Here is an 18,439-nt window from a genome sequence, read left to right as displayed (position 1 = left end):
TGTCCAAGATAAGGTAAATCCCAAAGAGGTATGGGATACTCTTGAAAATATCTATGGCGGTGATGAGCATGTAAAACAAGCTAAGGAAGAAATCCTGAGAGGGAAGTTTGAAGACATGCAGATGGTTGAAGGTGAGACCATTCAATAGTATGGAATAGGAATCAAAATTGTTGTTGGAGATATCAAGAGTGTAGGTGGTAAAATGGAAGATTCCACTATGGTAAGCAAAGTTGTGAGATCCTCATTACCGATCTATGCAATAAGGGTTGCTACTATTTAGGAGTTGAGATCAATAGACAAGACTAAGGTATCCCTAGACTCCATAATTGCAAAGTTGACAACCTATGAGCTAAATAGTTTTGATGGCAGTGTTCAAAAGACTGAATCCGCTTTTAAAGCTTCTATTGTACCATCCAGAAAAGGAAAAGAAGCTAGCACTAGTGGTGAACCAAGACAGAGCAGAGAAATGGATGATGAGGAGATTCTGATGGCATTTGAAGCTCTTCTTGCCAAGAAACTTTCTAAAGGAACCAGTAAATACAGAGGTAAGATCCCTTTGAAATGCTTTTCTTGTAACCGAATAGGACATATTGTTGTAAACTGTCCTAATGGTGACAACAAGGACAAACCGAAAAGGTTCACGAAATTCAAAGGAGGAAACTAGAGAAACTGTTTTGTGGCAGTTGATGAAGGTGTCACACATGAGGAATCAGAGGATGAAGAAAATGAAGATATTGTGTTTGTTGTTGTCAAGGAAGATGTGTCAGACAAGAAGGCTCTTGTCTCCCACTTTGATAATTCCAATGAGTGGATTATTGATAGTGGTTGTTCTCACCATATGACTGGTGATCAGAGCAAGTTTCTATCCTTGGAAGAGTATGATGGTGGTGTGGTTCGCTTTGGTAATGATGCACCATGTATGGTCAAAGGAAGAGGGTCCATCTCTCTGAATGGAAAGAGTGGTGCTGACAATGTGTATTGGGTTGATGGTCTAAGACACAACCTTCTGAGTGTTGCCCAGCTGAATGACAATGGTCTCATTCTGGAATTTAAGAATGGAGTGTGTAGAATCAAAGGAAAGAATGGTGAATTGGTGGCCACCGGCATGCAAACCAAAGGTAACCTATTTCAGCTGAATGCAAATATAAGTACATGTCTTATGGCTAAATTTGATGATAGCTAGATATGGCATAGGAGACTCTGCCATGTAAACTTTGATAACATTTTGAAGGCTAGTAAGATCAAGGCAGATAGAGGGTTGCTGGTGCTAAGAAAATCGGATAATACCTTGTGTAGAGAGTGTCAACTACGGAAAATGTCTTCCTCAACCTTTAAAGGTAAACCTTTCACTACAGACAATTTGCTTGATCTTGTGCATACTGATCTGTGTGGTCCTATGAAAACTAGGAGTGTGCAGGGTGATAGGTACTTCATGATTCCCACTGATGACTGCTCAAGAATGATGTGGGTCACATTCTTGAAAGATAAGTCTAAAGCCTTTGTAAAGTTCAAAGCTTTCAGAGCATTAGTGGAGAAGGAAAGCAGTAAAAGGATCAAGTGCCTGAGAAGTGATCAAGGAGGAGAATTCACTTCCAGTGAATTCAATAATTACTATGAAGAACATGGCATCAAGAGGCAATTGTCTAGCCCACAAACTCCACAGCAGAATGGCCTAGTAGAGAAAAATAACCAGACTGTGGTTGAAGTAGCTAGAACTATGTTGATTCAAGGAAAGGTAGCTCATACCTTTTGGAGAGAAGCGGTGAGCACTGCAGTCTACACAATGAATCAGGTAATCATTAAGAAAGATAAGGATAAAACTCCTTATGAGTATTGGACCGGTAAGACACCTGTGGTTAGCTACTTCAGAGCATTTGGTAGCAAATGTTACATCAAGAGGAGCGAATACCAGAGCAAATTTGGTGCGAAATGTGATGAGGGAGTATTCCTAGGATATTCTACCAAGAGCAAAGCTCTCAAGTGTTTCAATAATAGGACTCAGAGAATTATGGAAAGCATCAATGTAAGCTTTGATGAAACCTCTGAGAAAACTGAGGTAACCGACAGTGAGCAAGCGGTAAATGAACCGATTGTAACCTTTTGGGAACTGGTTGTCAGTCAACCAAGTACCACTAATAGTGTTCCTACACTGGTAGATGTAGATGCTGATACTGATGGAGATGAGGATGAAGAAGAAAAGCAAGAGGAATCTATCAAGACCATTCCTTGGTATGTCAAGTTGAATCATGATCCTAAGCAGATCATAGGAGATAAGGATGCAGGAATCCTTACAAGAAGAAAGGTCAGAGAAAACTCATGTATGATCTCTGAATTTGAGCCTAAATCATTCAAAGAGGCACATAAAGATGAAGACTGGTTCAAGCCAATGGAAGAGGAACTTGATCAGATAGAGAGAAATGGTACATGGTCTTTGGTACCCAGACCGGAGCATAAAAATATCATTGGCACCAAATGGGTTTTCATAAATAAGCTAAATGAAGATGGCACGGTGATTAGAAACAAATCCAAACTGGTGTGCAAAGGATATGCCCAAGAAGAAGGAGAAGACTATGGAGAAACCTTTGCTCCAGTAGCCAGATTGGAAGGAGTACGTATACTTCTTGCATATGCAACTTTTAAAGGATTCAAAGTATATCAAATGGATGTAAAATCTGCATTCCTAAATGGTGTACTTGAAAAGGAAGTGTATATAGAGCAACCAGATGGGTTTTCCCTATCTAAAGATAGTGACATGGTGTGTAGGCTACATAAAGCCTTATATGGTTTAAAGTAGGCACCTAGAGCATGGTATGAATGCCTGCACTCCCATTTTGTGAAGATCGGATTTGAGAGAACAAGCGAAGATAGCAATATCTACTTGAAGTCTAAAGGAGATCAAATCTTGATCTATGAGGTATTTGTTGATGACATTATCTTTGGTGGAGATGACAAGATGAGTCATGAGTTTGCAGATGAGATGAAGAAAGAGTTTGAGATGTCACTCATAGGGGAGATTGATTTCTTCATTGAACTGCAGATCCAGCACATGAAAGATGGAATCTTTATCACTCAGTCCAAGTATGTCAAAGAGGTGTTGAAGACCTTTGACATGGAAGATAGCAAACCGGTTGGTACACTGATGGTGACCGGTTGTAAACTATCCAAAGAGGATGACTCAGCTTTGGTTGATGAGAAGGAATACCGATCAATTATTGGTAAGTTGCATTATGTAGTGCATAGTAGACCAGATATTGCACATACAGTTGGCATTACTGCAAGGTTCCAGAAAAGCCCAAGAGAATCCCACTTGGTTGCAGTCAAGCAGATTCTTAGGTATCTGAAGGGAACTATTGATTATGGATTGTGGTATCCATACAACAAGGATTTCAACTTGAAAGTATTCATAGATGTTGATTGGACAGGTAATGTAGATGATCGGAAGAGCACAACTAGTGGTGCATTCTTTCTCGATGGTAGACAGGTCTCGTGGATGAGTAAGAAGCAGAGTTGTATCTCTCAGTCTATAGCGGAAGCAGAGTATGTTGCAGCTTTCATGAACTGCACTCAGACAATTTGGATAAAACATGTATTAAATGGCTTCAAAGTTCCTATATCTAAACCGGTAAGTATATATTGTGACAATACTAGTGCAATTAACATCTCCAAGGATCCGGTTTTGCATTCTAGAACCAAGCACTTTGAGCTTAAGTATCATTTCTTGAGGGAAAAAGGTTCAGAACAAAGAGATTACACTAGAACATGTTTCCAGTAAGGAGTAGATAGCAGACATATTCACCAAGCCTCTCCCAAAGGCTACATTTATGTACTTAAGAGGTGAATTAGGGGTGGTGCCCCTTCAGGAGGTGAACTAAAGGTATATGCTCCATATCAGTTAGGTACTGCATAGTCAAATTCTTTTTGGATTGATGTGTTGAAGGATGCTACTCCTTAGGGGGAGTAGCATAATGGAACAGGTAAGCTTGTGCCTCCACTTTGGCATTGTTGTCAAAGGGGGAGAAGAAGAGAAGCGGAGAAGATATCTGCAAAAATTGGGGGAGAAGATGTGAAGCGGAGAGATATCTTTGTATATTGCCATCAATGCCAAAGGGGGAGATTGTTGGCATTATGTGAACTGGTACGAAGACATGATGACATCGTATGTTGTCATTGATGTCAATATGCTGGAGTGGAGAGAACCGGTATATGTGAGAACTAGTATAGCACTGTGAACTAGCATTTGTGCCAAAGTGAAGCGGTGTGTTTGTTTAAGGTGAACCGGCATGTGGAACCAGTACATGGAAGCTTTGTATGACTACCAGTTGGTACTCTCAACTTCAGAGTTTCCGGTTGAAGTGCCTCAAGCCTATGTGACTCAATTAGTGACTTTATGTGATGAGTTAGCAATGTAATGAAGAACAGATCATGTTGACATGTCAGCCTTGTGTGCATGAAGGATCCTACAAGAAGGAGATTGTCCCTATCTACCTCAGGAATGTGCGAAGTTTGTAAACGGTGATAACACGTGATGGGTTATCAACCGCCATGAAATCAGTGAAAAATGAATGATGGAGAACGTCTTGAGATTGGTTCAAGACTGTTGCATTTAATGCAATGTGCTCAACGGTCAGGATTGAACCGTTTGAATTGCTTAACCTAACAGGTTTAGGGTTTAGGGTTTATGCTAATGACCTATCTGTTTCCTATAAGGTTGATGTTGTGTTTCTTTCTGAGGTTGTTGGCAAAAGTTGTGTGTGAGTATCCAAGAGAAGAGATACACGATTCTTGCCAGACCAAAACAGAGAAGTGATACCTGCAGAGTATAAGTGTAGAAGGTGAAGAGGAGCTAAAGCGGATCTGCATTGGCATTGAGTGTTGTTACTAGATCATTGTAATACCTGTTGATCTCTAACCACTTCAATAGTTGGGAAATCCCTTAACAGGGTCGCTTTAACCGGCTTACTGTAAATCTTTTAACAGGGTGACTCAAAACCATTGAGTTCTTGAAATCCTCTAACAAGGTAACCTTTAATAGGTTTTAAGCCTTAACCCGGTATTCTAGCCATCCCTTAACAGGGTGATCCCTAACAGGATCAGTTTCTAATAGAACCTATTGTACCAGTCTTTAACCGGACAAGACTCCTAATAGAGCAGACTTCTAAAGAGTTCAAAAACAATCTTATGGGTATTCATCCCCACCGTGGTTTTTGCCACTTGGGTTTCCACATGAAAAAAATGTGTGTCATATGTGATGTCTTTTTCATGTGATTCTATGTTGTTTTCTGTCAAGCGGTGATTCTATGTTGATCTAGTTATATATATATATATATATATATATATATATATATATATATATGTATATATATATATATATGTATATATATATGTATATATATATATATATATGTATATATATATGTATATATATATATATGTATATATATATGTATATATATATATATGTATATATATATATATATATATATATATATCTTTGATATTAGATTACCTAATCTTACACTAGGGTGAAATGGATATGAAGTATTAGATTGTTTGAAAAGGTAAGTGTCAACCGGTTTTAGATTGTGTTTTTGCCTGTACTGATTCACCCCCCGCTCTGAGTATCGGTTTTGTACTATCCATTCATCATTGAGTTATCATGGTAGAACTTGTAGCCAAAAATCATGGATGCAAATCTCACATGATGCTCTAGGATATCATCAATAGTCATAGATCTGCTATCAAATTGCACACGGGTTTCCTTTGTCATAGTAGGGTTCGTTAACTTCCTCAGATTAGGTTTGTCACCAGTTTGATGCAGACATCTAATTGTATGAATGGCTTTCTTGGTGATTTTGTATGGTTTGTCTAGCAAGATAAATTCACCGTGCACATGGCTTAGGATATATCTTACCCACTCATCTTCATCGAACAATAGAAAGTGAAAAAATTGCATGAAACCCTTCCTCTGTAATTACACATATTTTGGTTTAAGGTTTTCATCCCTATCTTGGAGGTGACTGTTGTAAAGTGCTAGAATCACCTCATTATCAGTTTCATCAATATTACAGTCAATATAGGCTCTCACATTGTCCACGTACAAAATACTATAGGGCACAGATGAAAAGGCATTGTTTGCATCATCTTTTACAAACTTAAATGTGTCCTTCCTTAGTTGCAGCCTTGCTCTCTTGAAAAAATCTACTACTAATGGAATATTAATAGAAGATGATGACATTTTGAGAAATTTAGGGTTCAAAATAAGCTTTTAAAAATACCTCTTATTCCTAACAGATGCAGAATAACTTTTATTGGATTGCCTCAAAGTGTTTGATCTCCTTAGATACTAGTTCGTCTAGATCTGCTACTTCAACTATTCACTCACAATGTGAGAAATGATTCACATTTCCTCTTTTTAACCTCACAAACCCTAATTTAAAGTTGACATAAATGCACTGATAAGGTTCAACAAGATGCCTTGTCCAGCATCAGTCATCTCATCGGATGACCTAGAGATCTAGATAATCATCTCCAACCATCTTCAATCTACCATGATCGATCACAGATCTCTCCAACGAGGTTCTGCAAGATTTTGCATGAAGATGCCACCCCCTTTAGATTCATCCTTTTTGATCCACATCATCTCATGCTTGTGTCTAATCTCCTCTACCTTTGCCTTGCCTTGCCTTTATCATTAGTTTTGTTCTTGTCTACCGGATCACTCTTGTTCACATTTTTACTTCTGCAATATTTCGCAATGTGACTAGTTTTATTGCATGCATGAGAAACAACATTTATTTGTATAGGTCTGAAGTTCATCTGATTTGGTCTCATCATGTAGTGGTTAGAGATATATCCAAACATCCCACAAGCATATCATCTCTTGTTTTGAAAATTATTCATTACTGCTCTGCACATATTTGACTTGTGACCAAAATTATTGCATATGAAACTCTGACCGATAAAGGTAGGACCATTATTCATATTATTCATTCCATTATTTATCCTACTTTTGCATTGATTTACCATATGATGAAATTTATTGCAAGTAAAACATCTACCATTGAATTTATAAGCATTAGGCTATCTTACTAGAGGATTATTGCTCTTCTTATGATTAGGTTTTGCATTTCTTTGTCCAAACCTAGAGTATTCTCCATTCTCAAATCCAATCCCTCTCATGTCCTTTCCATGTCTCTAACTTTCCAGCATCTCATCAAACCTTTCTAAGCTAGCATTGAATTTTTCTTTGTATTAATTTGCAATAGCAAGTTCATCTCTTAGGGGAACAATCTGTCTTCAAGTTCTTAACCATTATTCATTGATTGTGTTAACTCAAGCTTCAACTTATCATTCTCATAGGTAATCCTGAAGTATTCATCTGCTCTATCCTTCAATTATTGAGAAAAAAATTATTCATTCTTATTTTGGTCTTCAATCTCCTTAGTTAGCTTAATCACAATGGATTGTATCTCATTCTCCAAGGAAGCATTCTCTCTCACAAGCTTATCACATTCATCAATTTTGTCCTAATTTTCCATGCTTTGTTCTTCTTTCTCCTTCAGCTTGTCCATCAATTCCTTCCTCTTGTCTCTTGTAGTGCTCACTTGATTGTTCAAGTCATTAATGAAGTCTTCAACTGCATTAAACTTCTTCTTCAAGGAACTGATCTCATTGCTTGGTGCATCAAGATCCTCAAGTGCCACACAAAGCTATCTCTTCAAACCAAAATCCATTGATTCAATCTCTCATACCTTCCTCAAGCGGTTAGGATTCCTTAGAGGAACTAGGCTTTGATACCAATTGTCGGAATCAAGGAACACTGAAGGGGGGAGGGTGAATCAATGCTCTATTGGCTATTAAATTTTCAGACTTAACCTTAAACCACAAGAAGCATAAGCATGAAACTGAAATGCTGAAACACAAAACAATCAACCACAAAATCATAACACCTGGATTTTTACATGAAAACCCAAATGGTAAAGCCAAGGTAGGATTTTAACCCACAATATTATTCAGCTATGGCCAGTAGAAAAACAATATTACATGAAGGGGAATGCACTAGCATTCAGGCACACTACCTAGATCTTACATCTTAATTATAATAGGGGCTACAACCCTAGAAGGCCTACTTCCTTACAAAAAATTTACAATGATGAATTACAATGAATGAACTCCAAAATAGCATCTAACAATGCATAGAAGAGTTTCAATTAAGTGCCAAAACTTTGACTATATCTGCTTTACAGCTCTGCTCTATTTTCTATCTCAATCAGCTGCCGAATCAAGAATGTGCACGTGAAACTGTGCCCAAAGGGATTTTCTCTCATATTAATTCACACCACACATCAAAATGATCTTTTTCGTGGATCTTATATATTCACAATCATAAAATAGGCAATTATCAAGTTGGCCTGTAGTGTAACATGTAATCATGAGTCATCTTGACCGGATCATCAAAAACAAAAGCAAATCACCAAAAAGATGATAAAATGATTTCTCTATGTGGGCCCTATCATCCCATGCACGATTCCTAACATCACAATCACCAGAAGGCTTCCAGACCAAAGGCTACTCTACCCAACCTGAAATACTAGTTAACTGGTTACCGGTTCACATCCACTTTTGGTTATCAAGATCTAGAGCTAGTGGATAGAATTCCATGAAGATTTTCCATCAATGACAACCCTTAAACCAGTAATCAAGCATCATTATCCACCAGATGAGTGTCAATTACCAACAACAAGGGCATGTGAGGAAGAAGATAATTGTGGAAAAGGGAAAAGATTTAGGGAAGTACAAGTTGTAATAGAGATTTGGCAAAGAGGAAAACATTAATGGTAAGATGATAGAGGATAAAATAAACAACATGACGGTGTAGTAAATGGAAACTCTAGAGGAAAATGATGGAAAATCCACCAATAGTCCAAATTTTAGAGAATATAAGTGTAAATAATTTTCTAGGTCTATACATAGACACCAAAAGGGCGACATGAAAATTTAGAAAGTGGAATTTATGCTTGGATCCCATGTTACACCAAAGGAAAAAGGGTGAAAAGGATTCATGCTAGAAAAAAGGTATGCCAACCCAATTATTTACTAACTCTGAATAAAGTGAATATACATAAAAAAGTTAATTTATAGGTAAAATATTAAATAATTAATTTTTCTTTCATAAGTCATCATTTTATCCCATCTATTTGTAAATATAGTTAACATTGCCCATATCAGTCATGGTAGGATTACACCATATCATGCCTTATTTTTTTTAATAACATAGAATTGTAAATTTCACATGAATGTGATTATAACAAAAATATTCCTTAGACTATTCTTTATTTTTCATTTCTAACACTAATTTATGTAAACATTACTTGTTCCTCAAATCCCCTCTTACCCTTATATATCTTCAAAATAATTTTTGATTCTAGTAGATCTAAAGTAAACTCAAATTATATCAATCATATCCTTATATAAAAAAATGTTGACATGAAGTGCACTGCATATTAAAATATATTATAAAAGTATAGATAAAGGTGATAGGTATAAATGGATCCAAATTCAATCATTTCCCTTTCATTAACCATGAGAATGGTTTCATTACCTTGTAGTAAGACAAATATACACTTAATATAGTTTTAAATATAAACCATTTTAGGACCAAAAATAATTTTAAAATGATTAATATTTAGTTTGATGCCATAGGAATGGGCACACAATGTTTAGACATGTTCAATATAAGTTAGAATGCTAAATAGAAAAGCATAAAAGAATGTGAAACATATATGTGCTATGTGCCACTCAGCTAATATCTTAGATCAAACTACAAGTTAAAATAAATAAAATTTCATGTTCTGTTGGTGATCCATTCTATTGGGCCAAATGATTGAATGGATATTTAATAAAAAAATAAAAAAATTTGAATACAATAAAATAAAAATAACTAAAAGGAATTAATTTTTGGTTGATGCGTGATCTTTCATTGGCTTAGGATCATATTTTGTCATTTAAGCAAATAGAGAATTCAAAGACAATAATGGGTACAAAATTTAAATAGAATTAGAATGAAAAAAATGTAAAATAAAATGATCACAAGGGATATGAGGAGATCCATATAGAAAAAAAACCTAGAGAAAAGTAATAACAAAAAAGGAGGAAGAAAAATAGAGGTGCAAATAATATATGTACAAAGAGAAGAATGGGATGGGGAATGGATGTAGGGTAGTAGAGATTACATTATAGATAAGTTAGAGAAATAGGTTATAATGTAGAGGAGGAAAGAGATTGTGAAAGGAAATAGGAGGTAGACACTCTATGGAAGAGTATGACAATGTGAGATAAAGTTTAAAAGCAAGAGGATAACTACATAGAATATTATCTATCTATACACACTGAGGCATTAGACAAAGAATAAAGAAAAGTAATAAAGAGTACTTTAAGTGTAGATTTCAATTATTAATAAAGTAGAAGGGCTCTTAAATTTTCATGCCAATAAATAAAAGTCAACCCATTATAGTATTGTCTATCTATTATTAAAGTAAAAAAAATTAAACCTTTTATTTTCTACTTCGTAAATAGAAGAAAAGATTGATATTATATATTTCAAAATCCATTATTTATGTTTATTCATGTGCTGATATAGAATAGAAATAAAGTTGGTTTAGTAGGCTTAAAACCATGTGTGAAGAAAGGGTTTTAGTGTGGCTCTATTTGCAATGTTAATAGAGAGGGCTTATTTTGTTATTTTGATTCACTTAGAACATCTATAAGTTATATCATGTTTTCACTGTCTTCACTTGAAATAGTAAGGTTGTATCATAGTATACATAATTTTAGAAATAGTAATACTTGTAGTTGTTGGGTATGTTACTTGTAGCAACCACAATATTTTTCATTTTTTGCATACTCAATATACTTCAGAAAATATAATGTGTTTTTTTTGTGTATTTAGGGTTGATGATAGGACATTCTATGAGTAATAACCTACATAAAAGATGCATTTTATTTTCATTTTGTTATATTTTTTAACTATAGTTAGTTTCATAAATGTTGGTTTATGTGTGATGTGCTATCATAATTTCAATCCATCTTTTGACTTTTGTTAGATTAGTATTTCATCCACAATGATCAATATTGTTCAAGTTTTTTTTAATTAGACTTATTGTCACATATTCATTTGGTTCTATTTAGGATTATTCCATCATGAAAAAATTTGTTATCTTAGTGTTTCCTCTTCAATAAACTATCATGGAAATAAGTACACTAACTTATTTTGTTATGTTTTTTCACTCTTTAATATTTAGATGTCACATTTTTTAAAATAATTATATTTGATATAAGTGAACATTAGACTAATGTTATGAATATCCATTACCTTGTATATTATCAAGTTGTTTGATTAGTCATTAGATATAAAAAATCATCCCCAAACTAAAATTTGTTTTAGAAAATTCCTTTTACCTTTATTTTTATTAGATGGATCTTCAATAAAATAAAATTATTTTATTTATCATTAATTATCAATTTAAATTATCTAGGCAGCATGACGTTAAATTATTCTACTTAACTATTGGCATGGTGCTTCCTATTATGGTTGGTAGTTTTTCATCATGTTTACTAAATTAATTTTTAAAATAGATCAATTTTACTTTATGAAATATCATCATTAGTTATCGTAATTTCTAATAAAAATTATTAATGCAGACCTTGCTGGCAATGAATCAAATTATTGAAATGTGTGTCAAGGAGGATCCAATTTTCAAAACCTTTAGACCTAAGGTAATTAAAATTGAGAGATAAAAAAAATGTTTTGATTCTCAAATAATTTGTGTTTGAACAAAAGTTGTTAAAGTGATGTTTTCTTGCTTAGGAATATGGGAAAATGTTAGTTCTTTCACTTGGAACTGGACAAGAAGATTCAACAAGTGCAAGCTATGATGCAAAAGATGTTGCTAGATGGGGTTATTTCAAATGGATTAAGAATAAGAATAGGACTCCAATAGTAGAAGTCTTCACAAATGCTAGTGCAGATATGGTGGATATATATATAGCTAATATGTTCCAATCTAGTTTATACAAAGGGAAATATCTTAGAATTCAGGTAATGTATATCTTCTTTATTATATTCATTTTTTCCTACAGAAAACCTTAAAGTTTTAAAATTCCTCCATATATTATTATAATTAGACCTTATAATTAACAAGGAAAAATATTTACTATATTTAGAATTTTACACCCCAAACAAAAAAACTATCAAATTATATACATACGTATATATACATCTAAATTTCATCCATTTATTCTACAAATAAACCACATAAACAAAACAATAACTAATTATTAGAAAAAAAACTTTTACCCAAAACAAAAGAAAAAAATTTCTAAAATATATTTAAATAATATGTTTGACTAGATATACAATCATGTATACTTTAAAATATGTTTATTGACGTTTATTCACCTCTCATTAAGATTATCTTCAGATTGGCACACTAAAAGTATGCTTTCTTGTCATTCAAAGATAAAGTACATTTTCTTCCCTTCAAAATTGAATATGATTTAAAAAAAAAAATTGAATACTAGATGGCAGAGGTTAAACCAGATTTTGCTATGACCATCCATTACATAATGAAATATATAGAAAAAAGTTCTCATCAAATATACAATGCAGATGACAGAAGATAGAAGAAACTAGATTATGAAAGATCAAAGCGATGTCTTGGACGTTCTCATCAAAGGTACCGGGTGCAATCTTTTCTCAATGGTTCAAGATACTCAAATTCATCTAAACCAAATTTAGACTCATCCTCTTCATAAGAATATCATGAATAATAATCTTCAAAATTTGGATCATTCTATCCAGAAGAAGAAAGATGTCTATAACCTCTTTCTTATTAAAATTTTAAGGTTTACTGACAATGCGATTCTACTAAAAGAATCCTTTTCATTTAAAATATGTATCTTAAAACAATTAAATACAATAACCAGGTACTGTATCCGTAATAGCCAACTAATTGAAAAGAAACCCATCTCCAATGAAAACGAAGAAGAAAATGTGGAAAAGAACTTAACCATTTAAAAATGGGGCGAACTATTCATGTTCAAATAAGCCTATGGGGAACTTGTGTTTATCCAATTAAAGGTTTAACAACTATTAAGAGCTTATTTTTTTTTGTTTCTCTTATTGATGGGATTAAAATTTTAACAAAATTGTTTTCGAAGTTTGAACTATCTGATTTCTAATCAGGAAACAAATTTAAGCGGAGCTGCAGCAAGTATAGATTGTTCCTCCAAAGAAAACCTTGAAAATTTAGTGAAGATTGGGAGGATGTTATTGGATAAATCTGTGAGCAAAGTGGATTTAGAAACTGGTCTGTTTCAGGAAGTTGAAAACGAGGGTACCAACAAAGATGCATTGACAAGGTTCTATCTATAATTATTCTTTGATTTCATTTATTAAGTATAACCTTTTTAATTTAACTTTTTGAACTGAAAATTATTTATGTTATAATGGTTGATGCTCATAACAGATTCTTATCTTCATTTGTGAATTATAACAACTTTATTTGAATTAAAATTATATGTTATAATGATTGTTGCTCACAACTTCTTCTTCTTCCTAATTAGCAGATTTGCCAAATTGTTGTGGGAGGAGAGGAATAGAAGACTTGAGGAGAGGAAAAGCCGACTGCCCTCATTATCCTCTCATAATAAGGAAAACAAATAAATTTCTGAGTACAACTACTTTAGATTTTAATAATTAATGTTTCTAATTCCAAACTGTGATGGATATCAAGTTTCGATTGGGATTGACTAAACAAATAGATTATATGTACTGATGAGCAATTTGTGACACCCTTATCTATGTAACTGATTTTTTATTTTTAAGTAGATATTTTTTCTTTCATACATCTCTCTCACCCTAAATTGTTCTCATATTGATGAGTGGACGCATCTATTCTCTATGCATTGACTAACACGTGTGTTAGTCACGCATTTTATACCGTCGATTTTGTAATAAACGGCTGCGATTGACTAGCATGTCGCTATCAGACTGTATGAAAGATCTGTTTTGGAGCCAAAATAGCTTTGACCCTGATGAGTCAATAGGGCACATATACATGTGAATTCAAGAATGTGACATGTTCTATAAAGTGGCTACCAAACTCTCCTTTATAGATAATATGTAGCATCATTGTTTAGTTTTCTTTTTAAATTAAGAGCCTCTATGAAGTTGAGGATTTCAGCAGTTGTACCAGACTCATAAATGTGGAACATAGGTACATGCAATATGAAGCTTTTTATCCTTCAAGAGTACAAATAATATGTGGGAATAGAGGCAGACATTCAAACTAAGATTAAAAAAACAAACTTTTATTCAGTTTTTGAGAAAGATACATCAAATTATTCATAGAATTTTTTTTAAATTATAAAGTTTTTCATTAAATATAATACATATATAATAATATTTATTATTTTATTTTATTCTTTCTTTTTCAAATTTCATACCAAATATTTCAACATCTTCAACACTCATATTCCTAGGTGCTCAAATTTTTATTTTCTAATATCTTTATAAATATATTTATCAATTGATCTTCAAATCTACAGAAGTCCATATAGATTTATCCATTTTTCACTAGCTCTATAATGAAATGGTATTGATTTTCCTCTATTATAAAAAACATGATTCTTTGATAATGTAACTATTGTTTTATTATAAAAAATATTGGTGTTTCATCTTCTTATCCTTACAATAAACATCTTAATACTCTCCTCACACAAACTATAGACATGTTGATGTTGCTTATATATTGTACTTTAGTTGATGAAATTGTCACTATAGATTGTTTCTTTAATGCCCATGAGCAATATTTAATTGAAAATGAAAACATATCTAAAAACCACTTCCTACCATCTAGGCTACATACTAAATCACTCTTAGTATAACCCCAATTGATGAATATTAGTTATCGAATAAAATATTCAGTGTTGTATTATTCCTTCTATATATATCAATATTATCATTGTAAATTGCCAAAGTGAGTTCGATACATGATATTTGGCTTTGTGACTATGAGGTACATCAAACCTCCAATTAGTGTTTCATATGACATTGACATTTTTATTTTAGTTTCTCATATAATTGGATAACATCTTTGATCCATTATGTTTCTCATCAGAAGTTGACATTAGTAGCTTACCTTTTGGGGCCTCATTGTCACTCATGGTGATACAATTTTATGTGCAATCAAAATTGTGTAGCAACATAGCAGCCTTAATATATTTCTCCATACATAAGGGTAAAGAGAAGATTAGAAACATTTACACTTCATAAGGATCCACTTTGGATTTTTTGAGATGTACCTTTTATAAAATATATTTTTCCTTCCATAGAATTGTATGCTCTTCATCAAGATTTCCTCTTTTCTTGGAGGTGTCCATACTTGATGTTGAAAGTGTAGATATTTAATAAATTATCTCTTCTTAATGTTGAAAGTGTGCATCCTTACCCTCTCCTAGATCTTTGAAAGGTTTTTATTCTTGTTAAGGATCTTCTTCCCCTCTTAGTATTGAAGTGATGCAGAGCCCTGAGAGGGTTGAGTAAATCAGGACAACCTTTGGACAAAACTTCCCAAACCTGATTGGGTCCACTTGGATTAGACCCTCAATAGACCACAAACCCCTTACAAGGCTCAAAACATTAGTGACTGCATACAAAGTATGGTGGACAACTCATCATACAACACCAAGCCTAATTCCCTCTAGGCTTCAATACTCAATCACAAGACCAACTTGAGTACGCCATGGTGGACATTGGGTAGTGAATAGGAAACCCTTGAACATGTTTTTGATAACCTTTGTGGACCCCAAAAGGAGACTAGATTGATCACCCCCTTCAATCTGGGGTTAGACACAATGAAACCCTCAATTTGGCCTAGTATCCCTTCACCATTGGACAACACCAACACACACAACCACAAGCTGCATGAACCCAACTTACATACATGAAATTAATTGTTCAACATGGCCCTAAACATATTACAAACTCATAATTTGATACCGTGAATGCATTCTTGAAATGAAGTTTGACCTATTAAGCCTAAATCCCCAATTAGGTCACTTTTACAAAGGAACTACCCTCCAATTAAATAAAAGAATCAAAAAACCACTTGGAACACCTCCAAAACACCAAATTCCACAACATTTGGGGTCCACCCCTTCAGGTTTCTGCCCAGGCCATAAATTTGTAGTCAGATGATAACCTGTCACATAGAGATGCCAAGTTAAAACTGTTTGGACCTTATTTCTCCCTTCATGGCCATCCCTGAAACCTTGATAATACCATAGTAAATATGTAGGCCTAATATTCCCCCAAATGGTGTGAATCTTAGACAGGGGAATGTCAAGTTGTTAGCATTTTGATTCAAAACCCTAGGTTTAGGGGTTTTCTTAACCCAGTAAGACAAAATTGATTGGATCTCTCTCAAATATGCACTGAAACTCCTCAACCCAATTGGAAATGAAAGATAGATCAATTATCTAACATTTCACATACATCTTTAGCATTCACCAATCTATACTAGAAAGTACAGAGGTTTGAAACACTTGATTTGCATTAAAATTCAAGGGAGACAAAGATATTGTATTGCCAATCCTTCAAGAATACATCAACAACCATTGCCTCAGTTGGAGAGAGGCTTATATAGACCAATTACAAGTTACAAACCAGCCATAACCACTTTTTGAACCATATGACCATTGGGTGACAACTTTGGCAAAAGTTGCATATGCAACTTTTCTTTTGCAATGCAACTTTTGGAGAAAATTTTACAATATTGACCTTCAACCGATCCCACTCACCTAGATACATGAAAAGGTCTCAAATAGGCTGCATATGGCTTATAAATGACAAAAACATTGAACTTCAGCATCATAGTATAATGAATATGTCATATCGGAACAACTATACATAGTCAGCTAAAAAGATTTGGGCTATCCCGACAGTACAAGCTATCCCGATAAAAGTGTGAAATGATTCAATCAAAACTATTACATCATGGGATGGTCCAATGGACCTTATTACAATAGAAGACATATGGAAACATAAAAAATCAAAACAAAAAGGTCCTCATCAACCTCCTAGGTGCTCCTGCACCATGAAGATGCTCTATTTGTTCAAAGATCTCCTTTCTTTATGGAGGTAGACATCCTTAGACAAATATCTCTAATCACTCTTTGATATTAATGTATCCTTGACAAGGATCCCTTTACCCTAGTTACAAGATGTTTCCTTTATAATAATATCTTCCATTCTTTAAAATTTGGTATTCTTTAAAGTATCTTCTTCTTAGTTTGGATGTGTGCACTCTTGTTAAAACATATCTCCTTGGTGATGAATGTGTTTATCCTTGATATAGATCTCTATCTTCCTAAAGATAACAACATAGAATCATGTTGGAATATTAAGGGGCCATATAAGGCCTTCTTATTATTTGTTATGTTCATTGATGTACCCCCAAATTGGTGGTGTTGTGTAGTATAATACCCCCCAGGAACAATTATCAATCTATCTCTAGTAATGTGCATGATATATAGCCTTTATTTTGATCATCTAGTATATCATGGCTTTCTAGTTTAGTTCCTTGAAGTATTGATGATCTATGGATCACCTATCATAACACAACCTGCTAGCTAGTGGCATCCATATAGCTCATCTTGATCATCTAGCATAACACAACTAGCTATTTTCATTCTTTATTGAGCATTGTTATGGACCCTAAGGTGTTTGTTAACTAGTATAGTGAGGCTTTCTTTTTTGATCATTTTTTATTATGATCCCTGAAGCATTGGTCATATAACATAATGCAACTTGCTAACATGATCATTATTCTTATTTACACATCTTCAGGAATTCATTACCTAGTATAGTGAGGTTTTCTATTATATTCATTTTCTTTCAATGCATGGATCACATAACATTACATGCAACTTGTTTTATACTCGAATCCATACCTTGCATGGATCATCAAACATAACATAACTTGCTACCCAAGAGAATCCATGACATAAACATGAATCACCCAACAAAAAACAACACGTTAGCCAATGAAATTCATTGTTTTACTATGGACCACTAACATAACACAACTTGCTAGTTGTGGGACCATAGACCCCTTATCTCATCACAAATTTGTCTATGCTCTTATCTCTTTTTGAAAGTCCACTTTTGATTTTCTAATAAAATTTAAAGAATGATACTTCATAGTTGAGATAATTTTGACATCAAGGCCTCTTCAATAAGATTACTCAGAACCTTTATTTTTTATACTAAACCCCTTTTGTGTGCTTTTGTTTGCCTTTTGTTTTGCTTTATTTTTATTTGTCTTGTCTTGTATGTTGTGTATCCTACTTTTTATGTTCTTGTGTGAGTTGATAAGAA

General features: G+C 33.8%; 1 protein-coding gene across 2 annotated transcripts in view; it reads left to right on the top strand.

The window, feature by feature from the left end:
* The window catches only part of LOC131030351 (patatin-like protein 2), a 46,453-nt gene extending 32,390 nt beyond the window's left edge, over window positions 1-14,063 (top strand). Inside the window, exons 5-8 of one of the 2 annotated variants that reach the window (XM_057961119.2) lie at window positions 11,701-11,775; window positions 11,867-12,097; window positions 13,244-13,419; window positions 13,627-14,063. In XM_057961119.2, coding sequence (XP_057817102.2) covers window positions 11,701-11,775; window positions 11,867-12,097; window positions 13,244-13,419; window positions 13,627-13,723 — 579 coding nt within the window. In that variant the 3' untranslated portion in view covers window positions 13,724-14,063. The remainder of the gene's footprint in view (window positions 1-11,700; window positions 11,776-11,866; window positions 12,098-13,243; window positions 13,420-13,626) is intronic. The other variant, XM_057961120.2, reaches the window with a different exon arrangement.
* Window positions 14,064-18,439: the final 4,376 nt, after the last annotated feature.

This window comes from Cryptomeria japonica, chromosome 1 (genome assembly GCF_030272615.1).
Source record: "Cryptomeria japonica chromosome 1, Sugi_1.0, whole genome shotgun sequence".
NCBI lineage: Eukaryota > Viridiplantae > Streptophyta > Pinopsida > Cupressales > Cupressaceae > Cryptomeria > Cryptomeria japonica.
The sequence above is the reverse complement of the archived record's forward strand: the minus strand, read 5'-3'. Positions and strand labels throughout refer to the sequence as shown.